Here is a 23,354-nt window from a genome sequence, read left to right on the forward strand (position 1 = left end):
CCTCTGGAATGGAGACAGAAAAAATACTTAATTTCCAAAACAAAATTGATGTCTTTTTATCTTGATGCTAGGTAAACACACAGGGCTGTTTAGCTATATCACCTTGCCATAGCACCTTCTGTTATAATATCTATTAGAAGATATGCACCCTTATTTACCCAAATCTGCAGAATAATAATCTCATAAACACCTCTGCTCGGAGCCTCCTGTTTATCACACATAAGACAGCAAGACAGGTTGCAGCGTGGGTGAGTGTCTCTTTCAAGTGCAGGGGTTTGTGTAGGAACACTTGATATGTTTGGGGGGGGGGGGTGTTGTTTTTTTTTTTCTCATATTTTACGATTGTCTGTCACAGTGCTCTGAGAAATCTCTCTTGGTATCTCCCCTTAAGAATACATCAAGTACTCCTAGTTCATTTTTCCCCTATTCTTTCCTTTTGAAACCAGAGCTCCAAAAAAAGATAGTGGAGGGGAAAAAAAAAAGCAAAAGCAAAAGCAAAAGAAAAGAAAAAAAAAGGAAAAGAAAAAGAAAAAGGAAAAGAAAAAGGAAAAGAAAAAGAAAAAGAAAAAGAAAAAGAAAAAGAAAAAGAAAAAGAAAAGAAAAAAGAAAAAAGAAAAAGAAAAAGAAAAAGAAAAAGAAAAAAAAAGAAAAAAGAAAAAAGAAAAAAGAAAAAGAAAAAGAAAAAGAGAAAGAAAAAGAAAAAGAAAAAGAAAAAAAAGAAAAAGAAAAAGAAAAAGAAAAAGAAAAGAAAAAGAAAAAGAAAAAGAAAAAGAAAAAGAAAAAGAAAAAGAAAAAGAAAAAGAAAAAGAAAAAGAAAAAGAAAAAGAAAAAGAAAAAGAAAAAGAAAAAGAAAAAGAAAAAGAAAAAGAAAAAGAAAAAGAAAATGAAAAAGAAATGAAAAGAAAAAGAAAAAGAAAAAGCCCCATTTTGCATAATAAACTGAATTGTTTTAGTTCTTGTCATTCTGACAGCCTGGAAAACGGTGCCTGGATAAGATCTTCACTTGTTTGCGACTAAATCTCTGCAATAATACATTTCCTTGTTCTTCTTCTTAACTTACTCACGAGGTGGCACCAGAGCTCAAGTTTTTGGAAACACCATTTGGAAACTCCGGACGCCTTTTTTATAGCCTTCTACAAATTTATCACTTATTTTGTCAGGGCTAAGCCAAAAGGACTGGAGGAGCATTCACAGTGAAAGAGAAACAGGAGAACCTGTCTAACTGGTGCAGGAGATGGCTAATCAGAAAGTACTAATAAGCTAAATGTGACAAATTTAGAATTTCCAGCACATTTTATCAAACAGTAGTGAAAGAACTAGTGTTATTTGAAGAAATGGTTTTCCAACACTTTCTAACTGATTAAAAAATCACCATCCTTTAAGAAAGCTTTTCCTGTCTTGCGTCACTGAAGATGAAGGGTGATTCTTTCATTTACAAGGTTGCTTTGAGACTATGTCCTCACTGTACTTTCCTGCTTACAGGCTACAAGTGTACAATGATGAAAAAAATTCACATTTCAATCCCCTTGTTGCTTTTTTTGTGACCCCTTAGTCCCCTACCCTCCCACCAACTTAAATCAAAGCAAGGAAGCCTTCTTATTAATTTCACGATGGCTTTTTCTGTAACATATTTACTGACATTTCCTTTCCTCTTAATTTCATCCCTCACCTCTCCTTCATAAGCTTTAAATGGCTGGATGGCCATTCTCCATTAAGTGGCTGGGCTACCATTCCTCACAAATCTTAGCTGAATGCAAAAAGCCCCACCCTACCGCAACTCTAATATATGTCTTTTCAAAAAAAGCACATCTGACCATCTTCAAAACATGACAGGCTACCTTCCTTCTATCCCCTGTTCACACTGGATTAAAGGCTTATTTATTTTTGTAGGCTGTTATGAATGACTTTCCCCACCTCAGAAGAGGGATTATAAAATCCATACATTGTGTTTCACTAAAAGAGTGGTGAAAATTCCAGCACACTGACTATGCCTGAGCAAGCCTTCCTCCAGACAGCCTGAGTGAGTATTGAGCAGTCCTTTACAGTCTAACTTTGGTGTGATAGACTTTTTGTTTGGCTTTGAGATAAGTTTAGAAAGACTTGAAAATACCTTTTTATTTTCCCTCTCTTATTTTTCCTTGTACTGGTACTTAATTCATAATATTGATTAGGAAAACAGCTGCAGAAAATGTGCAAACGTCCTTCCTTGGTAGAAACCTGTGGACTCATCCTATGCTTGAAGCTCAGTACAGCGAGAAGCATGCTATTGAATGGAGTCCTTAGGGACTTATGTTTCAAACTCATTTGCAGTGATTTTATGTGACATTTTGTCCTTTGATAGGCAGAAAGACCAGAGTAAATAAGATCCAAATGACCTTTGTTTATTTGTCTTCTGTGGTAACCCAGTTTCTCTTAACAATATTCTGACTAGAGTGACTTATACTTAGAGCTTCACTTATACTGCTCTGTTGATGCTCTTATTAATTTGCATAGAAAATACTGTCTTATTTGTTCTGGTCCATTCAGTTCTCTCTCTCCCCTTGATGGTGTAGCATAGTTCTTTAGGACAAGGACTACCCTTTCTTAATGCCAGGAAATCACCTTGACACTTAGGTGTTGCTATAACTGTAAATCATTTTTTTTTCAGTTTGGAAATATCCACCCCTGCCACTCATCATCAGGCATCCGGGAGCCTTCTGGTAGTGCAGTGGATGGTGCAATCACTCTGTTCCACAAGTATTAACCTAAGCCCTATTTTTTGAAGTACTTGAAGAGGTTTCTGGACTATAATTGTTGGCTGCAAATTTTCCACGGAAATAAGGAGTCATATAAATACATCATAACATTGAAGACACCTGTGAAATGGCCATATGAGCAGAACTTAAAAAAAAAAAACAACTTCTGTTTTTTTAAATGAGTGTGGAAGTAGTACCCTCACTGTACAGAAATGTGCGCCTCAGACAGAAGTGAATGCCTAGGGGGATTTAGCTGGCTTGCAGGGGTAGTAAATCTGTAATTCGTCATTGAAACACCACTACACAGACCTCCACCAATACCTCCTCTTCAAAACAAGCAGCATTTGCATTTGTAGAAATAGACACGAACAGAATACAATCAAAATGCAGCTAGTCTTGCCTTTATCAAGGATACACATAAAATTATAGTGAAATATCATAAAATTAGGAGAGCTGTTTAGAATGCAGCAATGTATAGTAATAATTTCTTTCTGTTGCACAGTCCTGCAAAACTGGTAATGAGATAACAAGCATTTTTCTATTACTAACACGTTTAACTTCATACCATCTCCTTCTTTACTCAAAATGAAAATTCTAGGTGCTCATTTGTTCACATTTTGAAGTTGAATAGTTAGGCTGGGCTCTCACCAAGAACAGGGTGCTGCTGAGCCCCTCTTGAACTCAGCCAAAAATAAAGAGATCACATCAATTAGAGGTAAATTTTCAATCACTGCTTCAGCTTTAATTGGAAGTATTTTTTAAAACCCTGTTATAGCTTTTTTTTGATGGATTTCTTGCATCTTTTGGCTTCTCTGGTGAACATACCTCTTGAAAAACAATTCTCTCCTATGCTGATGAAATCAGATTCTTTCCCTTTGCATAGCTACAGCACCTCTCAATTTCACAATGACTGAAATGTTGAAATAAGAGTTTCATGATTAGGCCTAATAATCTACTGGCTACAAGTTAATTCGTTATGACCCATCCACTGACTACACATTTGCTCTGGGTTTTTTTGTTTCTCCAAGGGTCTGGCCAGCAACATAGGTAGTATCTCAACATCCATTCATTGAATGATCCACGTACCAGTACTTAAAGGGTAGCTACAAAGAAGATGGAGACTCCCTTTTTACAAGGAGTCACATGGTGAGGACAAGGGGTAATGGCTACAAGTTACTCTCAGGGAGATTCCGACTGGACACGAGAGGAAAATTTTTCACAATGAGAACAGTCAATCATTGGAATAATCTCCCCAGGGAAGTGGTTGACTCCGCTACACTGAACACGTTTAAGGCTCAGCTGCACAGGGTGCTCAGCCATCTCATCTAGACTGTGCTCTTGCCTAGAAAGGTTGGACCAGATGATCCTTGAGGTCCCTTCCAACCTGGTATTCTATGATTCTGTGATATTTATATATATATATTTATATACATATAATCAAAACATATATGATTATCACCACAAGTTCAAAAGGAAATCACAGCTGCAACTAATAGTTCCCTTCTATGCGTTTTCTTTACTAAGAAAGGAAGCAAGGGTGTTCTGGTAAAGAATCAAGATACCATCTTCATTTCACATTCAGTAAAGTTAGACTTTCCTTCCAATCAACTTTTACTCGCACAATCAACCTTTCCAGCTCATCATTATATGGACTAAAGGGCTGGGGAATTGCATTTTCCTGACATCTGCCTCTTAAGAAAATGCACCTTTTGCTAGTGCCATACTCAAAACATACAAGGTGGTTTGGTATTGTTTTCTCTGAAGCTTGTCATTTGATCAAACAGATCCCTCAGCACATGATCTCTGTGCCTATGTCTGCTTGTTTGTTTCTTTTTATGTTTTAATCAACTATCATGTATACATCCCATAAAATTCTTTGGTCAGAATCTCTCTCTTCCACTTATGCTACGAGCACAATAAGGATTACCAACAAAGTAAACTATGGTAGGGTGGGAACTATAGATCTTGGAAAATAATTGGGGTAGATGAAAACTTGGCTCTGTGGAAGGCACATGGGAGTTTTCTCTCCAGCTCTAGCAATGCCAATGTTTCTTCTAGAATAAGACTTCTCTTTTTCCAGACACCCAGTTCTGTTATCCTAGACAGTCCCAATATGAAGCGAAGAGGGCCTGCAATGTTTAACACAAATTAGCCAAGATTACCTTTGATTTCCCAATATTTTAGCATGCTGTTGTTCAAATGAGTAATTGGAGGCCACCATAACAAAGACCAGCAGTGTTTGCATGTAACGAAGAACCAACAAGTAGTGCTTAATTCCGCCAGTGCACCTGAGGGCTGTAATAATTCATTTGTACACCATCTGGCATAATTGGGACAGTAATGCCAAGCATGAACTCTGTCCAAAATAGAGGTAGTGACAGTAGTTTTCTCACTTTGGAGATAATATAAAAAATTCACACAACTCCTCCAGAAAAGATAAAAGTCCTACATGGGCTATGAAGAGTTTTTTCAATTCCCTCTTTTTTTTTTTTTTTTTTTTTTTTTTTACTAAAAACAGGTTTATTTATGCTGGAATTTAAATGAAAAATGACAAGACAGAGATATTGCTAGCTTTTTTATATTGTTACATTTTCTGAATAAGTTATCTTTAATTATTTTTCTTACATCTGGCTTAGATAAACCCTAGCTGAAATGAAATGGAAAGGCATAGGCTCAGCTATACTGTGTGATATTGCCACATTCTTTTTTGATTACTTAAGTTATTTACTGATTTTTCTCTCATGCACTGTATGTGGACAACTTGAAATAAAATGCAGAAAAGCAACAAAGGACAAGCAAAGTTCTACATGAGTTAATTTTATTTTTAAAAGTTTATTTGCTTTGCATAGATGAAAACTTTACCTTTTTCATGATTAATCAAGCAAATAGAAACTTGGGGGCATTCTTTGACTTTAGATAAATAATGGCAACAAGAGATATGAATGCCATACAGAAAAAAAGATAATGAAAAAATACATTCCAGGTTACAGGTTTCAACATAACACATATGGACTAAGTACCATTCCAGAGAAACCTTACTGAGTAAAGCCTGTATTTTATATAGACAGCTGAGGCAAATATAAAGACCTTCAGCAACAGGGCTTGAGTGCATTGCAGGAACATGAAATTTAGTTATCACTTCCACATAAAGCCACCAGGATGTTTTCATAATCCCCTTTGAGTTCATCCTGTCAATTTAAGTACAAAAAACCACAATTGTTAGGATAATGGTCTCAAGTGAAATAAAATTCAGTAAGCATTCAAAATACATGTACCAAACACCAATCTTTCACCTAAATTAATCACTTGATAACATATATGTGCTAGCCACAGACTGAGCTTCAACTGAGTACCCTCACTGAAGTTATTCATATGACCTAGAAATAAACATATGCATTTCCAGAGTGGAGCAGAGGTAGAAAAGGCCAATAAAAATCCCAGGATGTCTCATGGCATAAATAAAGAAGAGAAACACAGAAGATTTCTATCCACCGAGGACCTTAAGCTTTTCTTCTCTAGATAAAGTGAAAGTGCCTTCCTCGACCGGTGATGTCCAATGTTCATTAATAATAAAACACTACACACATTGTATCTAGGATATCTCAGTCACAGGCTAATAGTACAGTGATATTCGGTTCACCATAGGATCGCTTATTCATCTTGGAAAAAAAGGATAACTTGCATTAAGTATGCACTGTAATTATTATTACACACTATGTTTTCTCAAATTTGAATCTGCTTTGCAGAGACATATGAATTGTTTAGTGTAGCTAAGCTACACCTCAAGCCATTTGGACACAATCATCACTTTGGAACACAATGAGGTGATGTAATTACATACCAAATTACAGACCACACACACTCATCATGGAAGAATAGAAGTGAACTTTGGCACCTAACTGAAAAAGTAGCAGACACCAATAAATATCAAAAAGGCATTTTGATACAGGTAGGGAGTATGTTTCCACTGCAATCAAGACTTCTTTTTTAGTGTTGTCTACTAGCCTCCACAAAGCTGCTTTGCAAGTTTAGCTTTCTTCAAGTCCCTCACTGGTTTAAATTTTCTGGAAAATACATTGGGTGGTCTGTCCCCTTTAAGAAGATATTTTTATTTAAGCCACCTGGAAAGCAGGCCAAATAAATTCCAAGTTAACAAGGTGTCTGCAGGAGTACCTCAAATGTTAAAAAGCAATAGCCAGTTGCATCAACTGTCTCCCATAGAGCTGTCAGTGCAATCATATTCACTCTCCTGCCAACATATCTTATGTCTGCCCAAGGACAGGAACTTGGGGATACTGTGGTCTCAATTCTACTCTTGACTTCTACTGTAAGGTGATATCCTGAGACATATACCACTACTAACAAATTGTTATAGCTTTCATGGCAAAAACATTGCCCCAGAAAATTAATTAGTTCTACCAGCATGTGGATCATTGGGAACGAGTTACTCAGCTACAATGAGTTACTCAGGATGAACTGGTGACTGAGGAGCAGAGGAGTTAACAAACCCTTACTGAACTTCCGAAATCATTTGGTTGTTTTGCGTTTCATATGTCACCTGAGAGAAAACCTACCATAATGGCTTGGCGGAGAGATATGCCATACAGCCTCTTGTAGTAGCCTTTGATGTCATTCATATCCACTTCATGGCGTGAAACCATTATTCTGATGAGCTCTTTGTGCCGTGTCCCAAAGCCCTGTTAAAAGAAAAAAGAAGAAAAAAGAAAACAAGAAAAAGAGAAGAAAGAAAAAAGAAAACAAGAAAAAGAGAAGAAAGAAAAAGAGAAGAAAGAAAAAGAGAAAACAAGAAAAAGAGAAAACAAGAAAAAGAGAAAACAAGAAAAAGAGAAAACAAACAAGAAAAAGAGAAAACAAGAAAAAAAAAAAAGAGGCTACTTATGTCATTGAAACATCTTAAATCAAGGTTCTGTGTGTTAATCCATCAGACTTCTTTGTGGGTGTACAGAGCCCATCCTGTTCCTTTAACATCTCTCATGAGGGGGTCCTCTCATATCCCCCTTCTGTTCCCTATCAGTACAATTCACTTCTGACAGACTAATTCTACCTCTGGATTTCCTTTTTATGCATTTCTTTTAGCTGTTTCCTGAAAAGAGGTATGTCCTTCACCATGCTTACTAGACACCAGACACAACCTAGACTTCATGGCCTTTTTAAATTATTTTTTTAAGAGTGCAATGAACTGTAGTTTCATAATGATTTGCTCAATTTTTCATACACTGCTCCTAAACAAGTCACAGGAGTTATGAAAATATTTGCATACTAGACTGTTTCAGGATCTTCATCTGCCTCACTCAACTCAGGTTCCAAATCTGCCAGAAGGACCATGGATATCTTGTCAAAGATCTTTGACATAGGCTTCTACAAGGTTCTTGTCTAGATCTGTAATCGCTTTCCTATTTACTTTTCACTAATGTTTTTGTGGCTTCATAAATAAGAAAAGTTCCAGTTAGCTTTCTGTCATTGTTTAGAATAAAAAATATATGTGTGGATGGACAGATGCCTTCCTGAACACACTATAGGAAACAGACAGCTCCTCCTATGGAAAGATACTCAGAGGTTTCAATGGAAAGAGCAGAAGGAGAGAGAGAAATACACGGAATTTCCTTCTGCAGTCCTTTTTTATCACACAAAGGCCTAGAGAGCTCTAGCTGGCTTGTTATTTTTCAGCTTACAAAGCACCTCATGTTTACAAAGAGAAGTTCTTTCTTTAGGTTACCTTCATCGCCAAGTGGAGTTTTTCAGCAAAGAAAGCTGGCTTGCTTGTGGCACACTTCACTGTATTGAAACAATGAGATAAGGTCACATCTGTTTTACATGTAACAAGCAACAAAAGGCAAAAGTCTGGAAAGAAAACACTTTAAAAGCAGTCTCAGTGTTCCTACCAGCATATCCTATTTATCTATTCTTTGTTACCTGTCTTCAAAATATGGGAGAAGTAGCAGCTCCTTTCCTCTGTCTATTCACAAAACAATTCAGTCAGGGGAGAATAGTTACAAGACTGCACTCCCTAGTTTACTGCCACAAAGTTACAAAAGATGTTGCAGTTCCCAAAAAGAAAAATGTGAAAGCATTTGTGTCTTCTATGGCAGAGTTGGAGGTTATGATCTGATGTTTTGTAAACCAAGTTATACTAAGTGCTTGCCCTCCACTTCTGATATTAAGAGGGATCTGATGGGACTCATTGTTTTATCCAAAGTACATTTGACTGTGATACAAAAGCTGAGAACAAGATGGATGTCTGGCTTCTGATTCCATCCCTGGTCCACTGATAAGAGTGATTTAAGTGAGTCACTGCTTCACTTTATTGTTCATGAGGAACAGTAATGTTAAGGATCTTAATATACACCTTTATGAGAAATCTTATAAGAATATTTTCTCAAACAAAACCACAGAAGAAAATTTGTTATATTTTTAATAATCATATATTATAAATGTCTTTGAAAAACAAAATTTAGAGAAGACTGGGTTTGGGGTTTTTTTGAAGACAGGTTCAAAACTATTGTATTTTTGATATACATTGTGCCTGTTCTGACAGCCCTTTTTGGCATATTGACTTCCTGTAAAAATCTTCCTATGTTGATGACAGATCCTTTCTCCTTAAAAGGCCTTTCTACTTATCAGGAAAGCTATTTCTACTCATTCATCAGCTTTAACTGACTTTAAATAATTAAATCACTATGTTCAGACTAGATTTTCCAAAGTATTATTTAGCAAGTTTCTCCACGAAGCAGGGTGAGCCCAGAATGGCTTCCTATCAGAGCAAGTATAATGGCAGTAAAAAGTAGGTTTTCATATGGTCAGTATACATACTAGGTTACAATCTGCAGAACCACTTACCAAGGGCAGTCAGGCAGTTCTCAATATCACCTTTCAACTCCAAATCCAGTACCTTGTTCATGTCATGCTTGCTGTATTTGGTGTACTTCTGAAAGACTAAATAAGGGAATAAACCTCAGTGAATAGTGACAAAAACACAGTATTCTCCCTGCATTGCCTCTGCCTTTTTCTGCCCTCACTGCTGCAGCAGTGCACACAGATGACTGATTATAGGCCATCTTTCTCATTTTCTTCAGCCAGCACAGTGTAAAGAGCAGTATTACTGCATAGACTGGTGGAGTCAGCATAAGGAATGGGACTTTGTTAGGATGGTAGGGTTTGTGCTCACATTGCTAGGGATAAAGGTGGTCCAATGACTCCACTGGAGCCTGTGACATTAGGTGATATCTCTCTACCCAGGGCAAACTGGCTGACAAGCAAGACCATGTTGGGGAGCATTCAGAACCCCTGCCACATTGATCCCTTGGCCTTGTGATTACTGACCGTGTGAGACGTTATGGTAATAGTTTTGTCAACAACCTAAATAGTATTGCTCATTACCAGTATGAAAAGAACAGCCAAGCTGCCAACTGCACCCTTAGTCAGCAAGCATGTGTCCAATTACAAAGACCTTTGTAGCAGAGTCACGTCTTGATAATCTATATCTTTTCTGAGTTCATGAGCAGGCCATGTTCAAAATACAATTCCTGTGAAGCACAAAGTTTCATCCAACCTACCTCTTCGGAGATGTGGGTAGCTTCTCGCAGTAAGAACAGTAACAAACACATTAATATCTGTTCCTTTCCTTTTCTCTCCTGCTTCATACAAGGCCTGTCATAAAGAAAAGAAAGTAGTAAAGTTAACATCAGTATAGTAAAACCCAAAGAGAAATACTGTACTTCTGAGGCTACCAGCCAAAGGTAGGCTATTGTTTGTCAGTAATGAACTCTAGCCCTTGACACAATCCATAACAAAACTCTACACAACCTCAAACTAGCTCTAGCTCTATCGAGTAATACTTCATACTTCACTTACGTCATACTAGTACCTAGAGAACACTATGCAGCTACAAAAGATATTTTCAGACATTTTACAATCACCATCTAGCTCTCCTGAGTATATTAGATTCTTGAATGAAGATATTTTTCACATATGATATGCTTACAGTTTGCATGGGTGTTTAGGACTGGCAAGCTTTCTTGAGACGAACAAAATTATCTCTGATATTAACTGGACAAATGTGAAGGAGCAGCCTATGCACCAAGTACTCCTTGTCTTTCCAGGAGTGTCTTTAATGGAAACTAAGAACCAAATCAGTCTCCTTCATTTTCCTCACCTTCTCAAACCTCTCTAGAAGTAATAATTAAACACCTCCACACAGCAGCAAAGAAGATTTAACAACACTCTCTCTGCACCAAGAGATATACTATTGAACTTTTGAGCTTAGACAGAGTATTAATTTACTGACCTTCCATATCTAGGGCTAATGACAAAACTATAATCCTTATGTAGCAGGAATAAAAACAGTATTGCTCAATGGCCTTTTCTTGGTTGGATTTTTAAAAAAATCAATTTAAAGTCAATCTACATTTAAATTGTGACAGTGTGATATCAGATTTTACAGGTGAAAACTCAGGAAAGACTGGTGAGGTTTACCAAGATTTTAACAAAAATATTCGCACAAATAGTGGAAAAAATATGGGAAAGATCAGTTGCTTATTTAGAACTATTCAGAAAATGACTGTGAGGTTTTCCCAATAATCTTGAAAGATTCATCACTGTAAAGCAATAACTATAGCTAACACACTGCAGAGTTCATTGGTCAAGGTATGGTAGCCGGTTGTGCACATCCTTGAGCACACCCTTGCCCCTCAATTCAGAAACTGTTATAAACAGAAGGAAGATTTTGTCTAATTTCTCCAATTGTTGACCTGTACTTCAAATGGTCTGCATGCTTTACAGGAACTAGAAAATGTCTTGCAGAAATGTTTCTGAAGCTAGATATTAGGGTGAAGATTTAATTTCCTTCAGAAAGTGAAGCTTACACAAACTTTAAAAAATAGTATCCCCTCAGAAAAGATTGATATATAACACATAAATCTCTGTTAGGTCTGCAAGGCACAAGATTCAGGTAGAACATTTGCACCAGAGTTTGTAATCTCAAGTAAGTCAGATGAAGAGGCTCTGCAGAGTGCCAAGTATGACCTTACCCTGGCATCATTGTCAGCAAGCTCATCATTCACGTAAGAATCTTCACATCGGTCAGCCTACATAAATAAATAAATAAAATTTCACTGGTACTCACAGTTATTCAGTTCACCAAAACTCAGCATTTTAGAGTTCTGCCCTACCATTCTCATTCATAACTTAATACCTAATTGCAGACAGATTCAGTTATGCCAATCATTCTGTGAATAAAGCTTTTGTATTTGTTAATGAGTCAGAGCTCACATTTCTAAGGCCATCAGCAGCTTATTTCTGAAGTCCTACATTAAAATCCACAGGAAGTATTGCTTCTTAACGTGAAGTTACAGGTGTGGAAGCTGTGACTTGGTCCCTGATGACCCTTCAATAGACTCCTTTCAAGTTGGTTTGAAACAAAAAACTGAAAATCAAAATGATGCACACGGATGTATCAAAACATAATCCTGCATGCATGTACAAGCTTCATCTACATGTACTCAACAATCATGGAATCAAATATTTATGCATTTTAGAAGGGTATTTTTATATGGCAGCCCCACTGTTTAAACTCATCTGCTTTTGAACATAAATTCACAAAACACTTTGTCCACTTGTCCACAGGGCTGCCTGCCCCTGTCCTATTGTCTTACTACTAGAAACATATCTTAATAGCAAGTCAAAAGGTTTATTTGTCTAATTGTAAGCATTTCTTCTTTTTCTATTTCTAGTCAATTCACATGACATTATTCCTGTTGTTTTTTCAAGTGCTTATAGGCAGTTACCACAAAAGAAAGTCTTAAAAGCATAACTGATAAACAATAATAAACATAACTGTTTTTTAAAATGCATTTGAGATAAAATCTCATTATAGCTTGTTTAAGTACAATTTCATATGGTCTAAGATATGTAAATAAAAAATAATGCAAGGAAATAAATATTACCTAAATCCTTATTTATCGTATGTCTTTCTCTAAAATAGTCTTAAAAACATTAATTTTTTATTATGGGTAATGTCACTCAAAATGCTTAAGCACAGCATACCTTGGTTAGAGCAACCAAAGCCTTCTGAAAGTCTCCAGATGTGTCAGAGATAATGTCTTGTGTCAGATCTCTCTTCAGCACTGAAATCAAAAGAAAAAGGATTTGTAGTTTGTTTTAAAGTTATCAACTAGGTTGACTAGATGATCTTTAAAGGTCCCTTCCAACCCAAACCATTCTATGGTTCTATGATTTTTTCAGCCTTTTCTTAATTTCCCACTTAAATATGCCCACTAGAAATGCACTTTTCTTACTCTCATTTAGCTTTGAGAGAAAGGGTATATTTGTAACATGTCCTCTAATCCCTGAGACATGCTGTGAAATTGGAGGCTAAACCAAAAATCTGCTGAAAAAGTCCTTCTCTAAGGTCTTGTGGGTGGCATTGTCTTGGGCTCTTGCTTGTGAAGTATAAAAAAAAAGCCTGAAACTTTTTCTGAGCCATTTGTCTTTCATTCTTATTTCAGGTTGCTCTTATCAGCACTGAACTCAATCACAAAACTTGTGAAAAATCAAACTCTTAATTTGGGCTTCTAACTGAGATTATTTGAATGGAAATCTCTTGAAAAAGTTAGCCCATAATCTCAGAAAACATGATTTTATTAGACAACACTGATTTAATTAGTCAACACAGTCGACTGCAGTAAACTCTACATATAAGAGAGATACCACCTTATGTTTTAGTTATCTCTTGAAAGATTGTCCTTTAGTTCACTGGTTGCTCCTACATGTTATCTGTGTTGCTAAGTCAATAAGATTTTTCTCAAGCCTAGTGAGATCTTAAAAGGTCAGCCAAGGCAAGAAGAAAGGCAGCTCAGTGTTGCTTGCATCCTAGAAAGCACGTAAATGCATGGCCATGAGACATCTGCAGTTTTGGCAGTGATGATGTGCGTTTTCCTTCTGTATTGAGATCTACGTAGGTCAGAAAAAGTCACTATGACCTCTCTCCCCTGTAATTCTTTCAATCTTATGCGAAACTTTACTTGCCTCCCACAATACCGTCTCAGCTTCTCACACTGAGAAGTGGGGCTGTGACTGTAATGTATCTGCTACAAAGTTATACCATTAATACTTCTTTCTTGCTCCGAATTACCTTCTTTGTAGTATCTGCTGGCTTCTCTGATCTCTCTATTGTTTCTTGAGGCCAGAATCTCGATTAAGGTATCTTCATCAGTTCCAAGCCCCTGATAAAATTGGTTGAATTTTTAGAAATGTCATTTGGCACAACAAACTTAGAATTTGCAGGACCAGAAATAAGATGAAAGTCATGGACTTGGCTTTGAAGGCCCCATGTGGAACAAGAAAGAAAAATGAAGGACATTGTGCTTCCATACAATATTGTTATTTCAGCTCTTTTGGAATTAATTTTTTTATCACATCTAATAGTACTGGTACCCAAAAGAAGCACTAAAAGGACCAAGCAGTGCACATAAAAGATAGGAATGTAAAATTTATGAAGAAAAATACCCCTTTCCTTTTTTGTTTTCTCTTAAGTAAACATGTATGTAAACACTATGGCTTTCTACCACTACATCAGCAACCAGTTTTCAGAGGGCAGAAAGAGTTCATTCTGACAAAAGAATACCATTTGTAGCCAGTCTCCTCCAACCCTGAAATTCAGCAGAGATTGCTGGATCTTGTTCTCAGAACCTGGATTATTGCTATAGATTTATTTTACAAAATGGGGTTAAAATGAAGACAGTACACAAGCTTTGAAATCCAAGTCCAGTGTCACTTATAGGCCCTGATAATTATTTATGCTCTTTAGGACAGTTTTTCTCAAAAGCTTTTGCCTTACCTTCATAGCGGCTCTTAATTCTTCAGCATCAAACTGAGCTGGAGTTTTGAGCAGAGCCACAACAACATCTTCCAGGTGGCTTTTCAGAACTTTTTTCAAGGCTTCTTCCAGACTCTGTGACAGAATGAATAAGAAACACACTAAGATAGTGAATGGTAAAAAGCTGCTGTTCAGCTACAGTCCAAAAATTAAGCCTGATCTCTGATGAATCTTAGCCTACATCATTCCTTTAGCTACTAGAAAGAACTATGAAGCCCTACTTGAATTTTTTAATTTGTCACCTTTATGTTAACCAAAGTGTCAGGGTTTTTCAGTAAGTATTCAGGAGTGCTTTCACACATTGCAGTTCAGCTATATTTACTCATTTACAGTGTCAGAAGAAGACTCAAAATGGGCTGCTTGTTTTTTAAGAGAAGGTAATACTGTATTGCTGTTATGATTATGACCGAGTTGGTTATCTGGATAACATTTTAATTCATCCATTTATTGCATAAAGGATAGAGAATTTGCAGTGGAAACTCTGTGAACATACTGTAATATCACCCTACACAAAACTGCGTGTCCTGAAGCCCTGATTTGGGCTATATTCTAATTTGACCTAAATTTAAGTTAAAAAAAAAAAAAAAAATCTGAAAATGTTCAGTACTATGTTTTATTACATGAAAAGTTACAGCACTGTTCTCCACCAAGTGTGTGTCAAGGCTGTGGCTGTAGGAGTGAGAAGGTCAATCTGCTTTGTCAGGATACCTAAGCCAATGAGATTATTTCAGAAGCAAGCACCATGTCCATAGTTAGGTCTGTTCTGCTTTTGATGATGTACCAGGAACCAGGGTATCTAATAATCTAAGAGCATTAGACTCCCTGTGTCTTTGAAGTTATATTTTAATGTAGGTTCTTAAAAATATATTTGCAAGGCTGAAGCTTCCTTTGAGGAGGAAGAGGGCTGTGAAAACCACAAGTGAGGTTTCCTGAACAGAAACAGGAAATCTAGGCTAAAATGAGATATTAGACTTATTTTCCAAGTTGGCCCTTAAAAGTTACACTGAGAGTTACAAAGCAAAAAACTCAAAGGAATCACTTTCCAAGGAGCAAACGCTCAGTATGCCAACTGTGTAATTGTAATATCAATTTAGAGTTACAGGTTCAACCGTAGAAAATTTGTTACAGAGAAAACAATGAGCAATTAAAATCTTTTCCAGAAACATGCAGTAATTTCTAAGCTCTCAGTTCCAGGGACTAGCAGCTTTACCACTCAGAAGTAGAAGAACACTGCCCCCTGTACACTCATCCCCATATCAGTGTTGGTATACTTGTGGAACAGCGTTATGGTACTACAACTTTCCTATCGTATTTAGTATTCTACCTGCACTTAAATATTCACAGAGATGCCTCCAACTCCCCTTCTCCATCTTTCCCTTTCTCTCAGCAGACTGTCTCCCAGGTGGTAGTGAAATCTCTGCATTCCCAGTGATTTAAAGGATCTCTAGGGCCTTCAAAAACCTGGAAAGTCAGAACTTCAAAATTTTTCTTTTTATTTCAAAATAGTGGCTGCCATATTCAAAGGTTCAGCACTGGCAATATAGTTGCAGGGTATTATCATTCTGTCATGGTTTTCATAAACTACAGAAGGCAGAATACTGTAACTTTTTCTTTTATGAAGCTAAAGCCATATGTACCATCTGAGCCAGGAGCAACATTGATATTCTGGGTGTAAATTTAAGCTTGGCTTGAATATACTTTACCTTTCCTTTAGCCTGCTGATAGGCAGCTTTGATCTGCTGACGCTGAGCATTTGTTCTTTTAGTCAAGATGTCAATGATCGTGGCTTCATCCACACCTATAAGACAGCAAACAACAATATGTCTAATGTATTGAAAATATTACAGCAGCCTCTAGTGCGTCATTTAGCCAAATAATAATTTTTGCATTTTATTATTTGCTTTATGTCATATTTTGATTTCTTGACATACTGAAGTTTAACCAAAGAAAAAACTGTAATCATCTACTGACTTACAATTAGTGAAGTAGTGAAGAAACCTAATAAATAGATTCCCATAGAACACATAAACATGTTTGTATAATTTCATATAGAAAGTCTTAAAGTTCTGAGTGCAGAACTTACACTACAGAATAATTAAAAAAAAAAAAAAATTTATAGCATACTCATTTAATCTCAGTAAGTCAAACTGAAAAAGGTTTCAAAGTACAGGCAAACTGCCAAATTTGAATTTCATTAAAAGAGAGATGCACAATAGAAGCATACATTACATTATCAGCATATTCACTGTCTCTTTCAGGGATTTTATGGAATCAAATCAAAAAGTATTAGTATCGTATGTTATAATATTTTTTTTGATTCTCTAGAAATTAAATTTTTACAACCCTTCCTTCAACATATTCAACAGCTTTAATGTAGTACAAAGGTCTGAAATTGTAATACAACAGGATATCAAAGAGTTGAGATTCTTTACCAAGTGGCATAATTTAATGTATTGCCAACATTTTAAAAGCAGAAGCACCTCTCCTGCTTGCCATTGCCTCTTGCTCTGATATTTTATTCAGTGCTATTCTCAAAATTTCCTAAGGAAGAGACCTAGTGTAGCAGGCTAAATATTTACTTTTCTTACCCTTTACAGTAATAGCTTTGTCCAAAGCAACAACATCAGCTGATGGATTGAAGTTAGGGTATGACTGTACTCCAGGGCCACCTTTTGAACTTTTCTGCAGGTGGGGGCAAAAAAAAAAAAAATTGCTCATTCCAAAGAACATTTTTGCAAAGAAGCAGTTTTAGATGCCTAAGTAAACCATATATTTGGATTGTCTATTATAGGACTATCAATAAACATACACAGTTTTGTAACTACAGCGAACTAAACAGACTCAGTAATGGATATGCATTGGATCGAACCCTTTCACACCTCTTATATTAAACAGAAAGTACTTCCTATATTGTTTTAGGCACCTGAAGACCTATTTCTCAGAGTAAGTTGGATTCCACAGGAAAATACTTCTTAACTGTCATGCTAGGCAATTATGTCCAAATTTTAAAGGCTCTAAAACCACAATTAAATCCTACAGGCACTACCAGTGCTACGGATTTCATTGCTCATCTTATGCAAATTGACTATGCATCACATTAAGTGACTTCTCAGTTGACTCATATCTAAGACTATGAGCACTTCTTGCATGAAAGATCTTGGAGAAGAGTTCAAGTCTAATCCTATGAGGAAGTGGAGAACTGTTACCCAACTTCTTTGAAACCTGAGATGTAAGCCATACTTTCTTCACAGGCATTATCGACTGGCTGCCTTCGGTGAATCCACTCCTAGATGGGCACTCCCTAGTCAATGTCTAAAGTGCTCTGCGAATAACTAGGGATGATGAATTCCACCATGTGACAGATTACATGGCTTGCCCTAAGTCAGCAACATGACAAACCAAGGTACTGGTAGTGCCTATAAGCCAACAGCACTACCTAACCAATGCCATACTCATTACCATCTTTTACAGAAGCTATAAAATGCCCCAGTATTCTTGGATGAAATATTTATATAAAATTCCACTTGGTATGATATATGGTGAGTTTTTTTATTAAAAAAAAACTCAGTAGTTTAGCTAAACTTTTTCAGATTCACCTATACTCTTTGTCCTGTTTCAACAACTCACTTTTTTAACTTTTTTAAATCCTTTGCTGACAAAGTTAAATGGCACAAGACAAATGGCAAGGTCTTATGGATACATGTTTTACATAGAGCATTCTGTATTGAATTTTGTACACTTCTAATGTGATAATTAAATGTTCAACTCCCTCCACAATTATATCGCTAGGAGTTGTATGAAAGCATGGCAACTGCATACTTAAAGCAGTGTCTTGCATACCTTTGAAAAAATCACTGTGACTTGTGTGATAAAGCAACAGAGGAATGGGACTCGTTCTCTGCTTGTTTCCCAGGCACACCAGGTTTGCCTTTGTATACTGGTTTCCGTGACAAACTTATTTACTAGCAATAAAAACTGTCTGTAGCCAACACAACCAGAATGACTCAGAACCCTGGGAGTGCAACGGGGATGGGATGGGATGGTAGAGCCAAAGGTTTATGCACAAAGCACTGTGGAGTCAAAATTACAAAATCCACAAATGTCTAGAGCAGAAAACTTTATTTACTGAAATTTCCCCCTATGTTCAATTTTTTTCATGATTAAAGTTCTTTCAGGATCTCCTGTGACTTCACAGTGTGCTGCTTTGCCTTTGCTGACAGTCATTTCAGTATCTTAATCAACTTCATTATCACAAAGACTCTACATCATCCTAGTGCAATAACTCTTGACTTACCACCACCAAAAGCTTCCCTTCTAATCAGCATCAGTACTGATTGTCTTAGATGTTTTATTAGATACTGTGACTCTTTCCACCGTAAGCACGACATATGATATGAAAAGTAGAACATATACTAGTGACTTTAGTTCCTGCTTTACATTCCTGGGCTGCAACTCATGGCTTCCTGTACCGTAGTCTAAGAGCCCCTGTTTTTCTCATGTACGTCATCTGAACATGTTTTAACACATTCACACATCTCTGCATCAGATTACTACTTTACAGAGGTTGACTTGAGTGAATCAGTGATTGGCCATTGGGAATTACAATTTCATTACAGTAACTAGTTCTGCCTAGGAACTGATAACTAGACTGATATGTGCAAATAAGGGTAATTTTTCATCTGATAGCAGACTTACTAGGTTATTAGATTATATTAGATTATATGCCACAATAAAATCGGGTTCTGGTTCTACTTAGCTGGAGTTTTAGCATTGGTTTTCCTCCCTTTGAGTATATAAAAGTCTTTTGGTGGCCTATGCCTTTAAATCACTTTTAAAGTACTTGAAAATAAGCATGATCCTCTCAAAAGGTGACAATACTTACAATACATTCCTGCTCCTGATTTTCCATGAACCATGCCTGTTTCAGAAATTCTGATACCATAGCCATGTTGACAGTTTCTGGGAAGAGATGCATGAAGTTACAAACCATTTTTCATTGTTTTCAGTACCAGTGAAACCCACGGTTTCTCACTCTCAAAATCCTTTCTCTTGAACTATGATATGCAGGGGCTAGTTTCCCAAGCAGCAACTTGCCTGTGCTATTAGAAGCAGGTAACTTTTGGCAGGTGATGGAATGCTCCGCAATTGCTTGCTCACCCCTACACCCTTAGTTACTTGCAGAAGTTTTAGATTACAAACAGAACAGTAAACTAGTTGGACTATTTGCTTATTTACTATGGCAATAGCTAAGCATTAGCATTGACTTACAAACAGAAGTTACCAGAAATAAATTAAAGTCTGTCTTTCCCCATTAGTTAAGGTATCAGCTACGGCAAATATTTGATTCTGTTCAAATTCAGTGGTAAACAAGTATTCTTGTCTGATCATTTACTGAGGTTGGAGCTTTTGTGTGTTATGTTAAGACAAAACATAGTCCCCTGTTAAATACATTCTCATGTAATTTCTTCAACTAGTCCCTTCCTAAGGAAGACGAGTACACTCAGACAGTTTCACCTATATTGTTCCTTATTTCTTACATATTTCCTCCAATTGCTACAAAAGAACAGAGCATTACCCAATTAAGAAGGGAATTTTTTTTTTTTTTTTTCAAAACACACTTCCATAGCAAACTCTAGGGAAGGTTTGGTTTTGAAGCATACATATAAGCAATAAACTAAAGATAATGTTGCTGGGTAAACTGGAGTGTTTTTGAATCTAGTTTGAAGAGACAAGATGCTATTCGTTGTCTTGAGGTACTTATGATATAAAATAGATCATATACACAAGTACAAGAAATGATGTTGCTTATGCTGCATACACACTTGCCTTACTTATGCTCTGTGTCCCATAGGAAAGGGCAAAAAGCAATCATTTAAAGGGACACACGCCTAGGACCAAGCAGCGTAGCGGCAGCCCAGCTGCTTCTTTCCCTCAAAGAAAAACTATAAAACTTACTTCCACCTTCAGCTGCCAGCAAAGCGGCAGCTACCTCCCACGGCCCTCCTCCAGCCCTCCTGCCCAGCTCCACGCCCCCGTCCCCTCTTCAAGGCAGGAGCCACCCACACTCCCTCTTCCTCAGAATCTCCTGCTTTTGTGCCTTTCCCTCAGCCCTGAGGGTACAAAATTCAGCTCTGTCTGCGCTGCTAGAAAAACTGAAACTGACTCTGAACCTGTATGTATATGTTACTTAGAGTAGGTCTCATCTGGGTAAATAATGGTCAGACTATTGTGTAAGTTGTAAGGATCAACTTTTATGCATGTGTCGTTTATTGAGGATCAGAAAAGCACACTTACATTGCTTTTAAAAACAGTATTTTATGAAGCTGTTATAGTGACTCTTGTACCCTTCTTGTACTGACAGAAGTATATGAGGCCAGATGAAGTGCTATAATATCTAAAGTTCTGCTGCATTTTATAACAGCACACATAAAGGCCATATGCAGCAGGATGAAAACATTTCTTCTGCCTGTCACCACCCCTACCCCTCACAGCCAGCTCTAGAGGTTTTGCTCCTGTTGTGGATGACTAGAGCAGAAGGCTGCTAGTCTACACTAAATTGGATTTATTAAGCCTCTAAAACTTTATGTCTATCCTAATTTAAATTAGAGATACAGTAAAAGAATTCTGTGCCTTAAAAGCTAGGTCTTTTTTTTCCTCCTTTTCAAATAAAGACACTTTGGCATGCAGATCAATCTATTTCCAGCTAGTAAACAAATAACATAATTTTAATAAAAGTCAAAGTAGGCAATGGCTCTTGAGAGGAGCTAAAGACCTCACTATACTTGAATTGACTCAGAAAGTTAAGAAACCACCTTACATATACAACTGTTTGCCTGTTTTATAAGAAACTATGACTAATAAGAAACAAGAAAAATGGAATCTAGGAAGACAGCCACCCCCCTGATGGAGTAGAGGTCTTTCCCAATGCTTCAACTCATGCCACTCCAAAATGCAAACAGCTCACGTAAACAGTACCTAGGTCCAGGACGGATAAATTCAGTCAAAATATTGTTTTAATTTAGTATGAAAAGGACTGGAAGAACTGATGGCTTTCTGCCATATATTTTTCTTTACTTTTGAGCTTAGGACAAAGTCTATGAACAGGGACATGAAAAAATATATGTACCTACAGAGGGGTGCAAACAGAAGGTACCATAGAAAAGTGTGACAATTCTTTCTTGTTACTCCATACCAAACACTTATTTGAGAGTTATTCTGTTTAATAAAATATTGTCTGGGTCATGTGTCCCACTTCCCAGACCGGAATGTGTAGATGTCCCATTTAAAACGAAAGACAGAAATTTAAAATTTCTCAGTTTGAAAAATTGTGAATTTTATACATTTTATCATTCCCAATTGGAATGAGCAACATTGCAACTGGAATGAAAAATCAAACAGAGATCCAGACTGAAAGCCCTAACTCTTGCTTCACAAGAATTACTGCAATGTTGCTTTCTGTCTGGCTCCCAGTGCCCAAAAGAAGCACCCTTGAACTAGACATATGAAAATTTTTAAAAGTTTTGAGAAAATACTGAATATTTATTGAAAATATTTAAAGACACAAACTAGACTTTTACACTACAGTCTGTGTCAAATGACACGATTTCTCTATGCTTATTTAACCATATTATGAACTGTATCAGATATATGACCTCTGGTTACTGTCCACTGTTAGTTACCAGGATCTTGATGTAAATTAAGGTAATTACACCCTATCAGAAAAACAAGCAGTAGATCTAACACAATAATGTATTTTACAGTAGGAAAGTCTGCTGAATATGAATGAAACCATCAGAGAGAAAAACAATCTCATCCTTGGAAAATTCAGTAGAATGTTTTAGCAAACAAACCCCCGATGACACAGCCCTTACTTACGTAGCTTTGCCTAAGTTCTTAGTCACAAAACCAGGGTTGTGCTCTTATGGTTCTAAAAGATTGCTTTGCCTCATTTTCATCACTTTCATGAGCAAAGACCCCTCTACAGTCCCAAAGCAGCAAACAGTTATTGAAATAACAACAGCTGTTTCTTTTTTAAGTTTCCATACAAAGCACACTAGTTTTCAATCAACTCCAGTTTTACTGCAGATTTCTACAACAGCCTACTACAAAGGTAAAGAGAAAGCATAGGAAAGACTCAACTCCAAGTAAGTTTGCTTTTAATCTTTTAAGCTTTTTTTTTTTCAATTCCTTACATGCATTAAATAAAAGCAGTAATTGTCCACGCCCTTCTGTGTACATGAAAAGTTTCAAAACTGAAAGAATTTCTCCTGCACATACCCATCTTTTCCTGTGCCAGCAAATCCAACCCACAGAAAATTGCACCAGCTCACTTGACAAGTTCAGTGTGCAATTGTTAAAGTTTGTCAGGTCTACAGAGAGAAGCAAAGAACTACGAAAACCTACCTTCTTCCTCACAAATACCACTTTCAGAGTGGCACAGCCAGGAGCAAGGGAGCAGAGGGCTCGTGATGCTTTTATAGCGCCACGCAGGAGACCCCACCTAGCAACCAGCGTGTTTGCACAGCCCTAGCAACCAGCTGCACTTTGCAGCTGCTAAATCTGGGTACTGTCCAAAACACAGAACCACACAAAAAAAGTCATTGCAAAACTATGTGCTGGAAAAAGCAGGAGAAAATTTCAGAAGGGAAAAGACAACAAATGAACATGACTTGGTAGCTCTCCTCCCCTGCCACGGCCACATCTCTCACTGTAGTAAAATGCCAGAA

The 23,354-nt window shown here is 36.9% G+C and overlaps 1 protein-coding gene across 1 annotated transcript; it reads right to left on the reverse strand.

The window, feature by feature from the left end:
- Nucleotides 1-5,567: 5,567 nt before the first annotated feature.
- Nucleotides 5,568-23,073, reverse strand: ANXA1 (annexin A1). The gene is made up of 13 exons (XM_082335986.1): nucleotides 23,032-23,073; nucleotides 19,511-19,587; nucleotides 17,217-17,310; nucleotides 16,332-16,426; nucleotides 14,590-14,703; nucleotides 13,885-13,975; nucleotides 12,798-12,877; nucleotides 11,783-11,839; nucleotides 10,310-10,403; nucleotides 9,594-9,689; nucleotides 8,473-8,531; nucleotides 7,310-7,432; nucleotides 5,568-5,923 (listed from the first exon to the last, which is right to left on the reverse strand). Exons 2-13 carry the CDS (start codon nucleotides 19,574-19,576, stop codon nucleotides 5,864-5,866), a joined length of 1,029 nt encoding a protein of 342 aa, XP_082192112.1. The 5' UTR covers nucleotides 19,577-19,587; nucleotides 23,032-23,073; the 3' UTR covers nucleotides 5,568-5,863.
- Nucleotides 23,074-23,354: the final 281 nt, after the last annotated feature.

The sequence above is a fragment of the Platalea leucorodia genome, assembly GCF_965183815.1.
Source record: "Platalea leucorodia genome assembly, chromosome: Z".
Lineage (NCBI taxonomy): Eukaryota > Metazoa > Chordata > Aves > Pelecaniformes > Threskiornithidae > Platalea > Platalea leucorodia.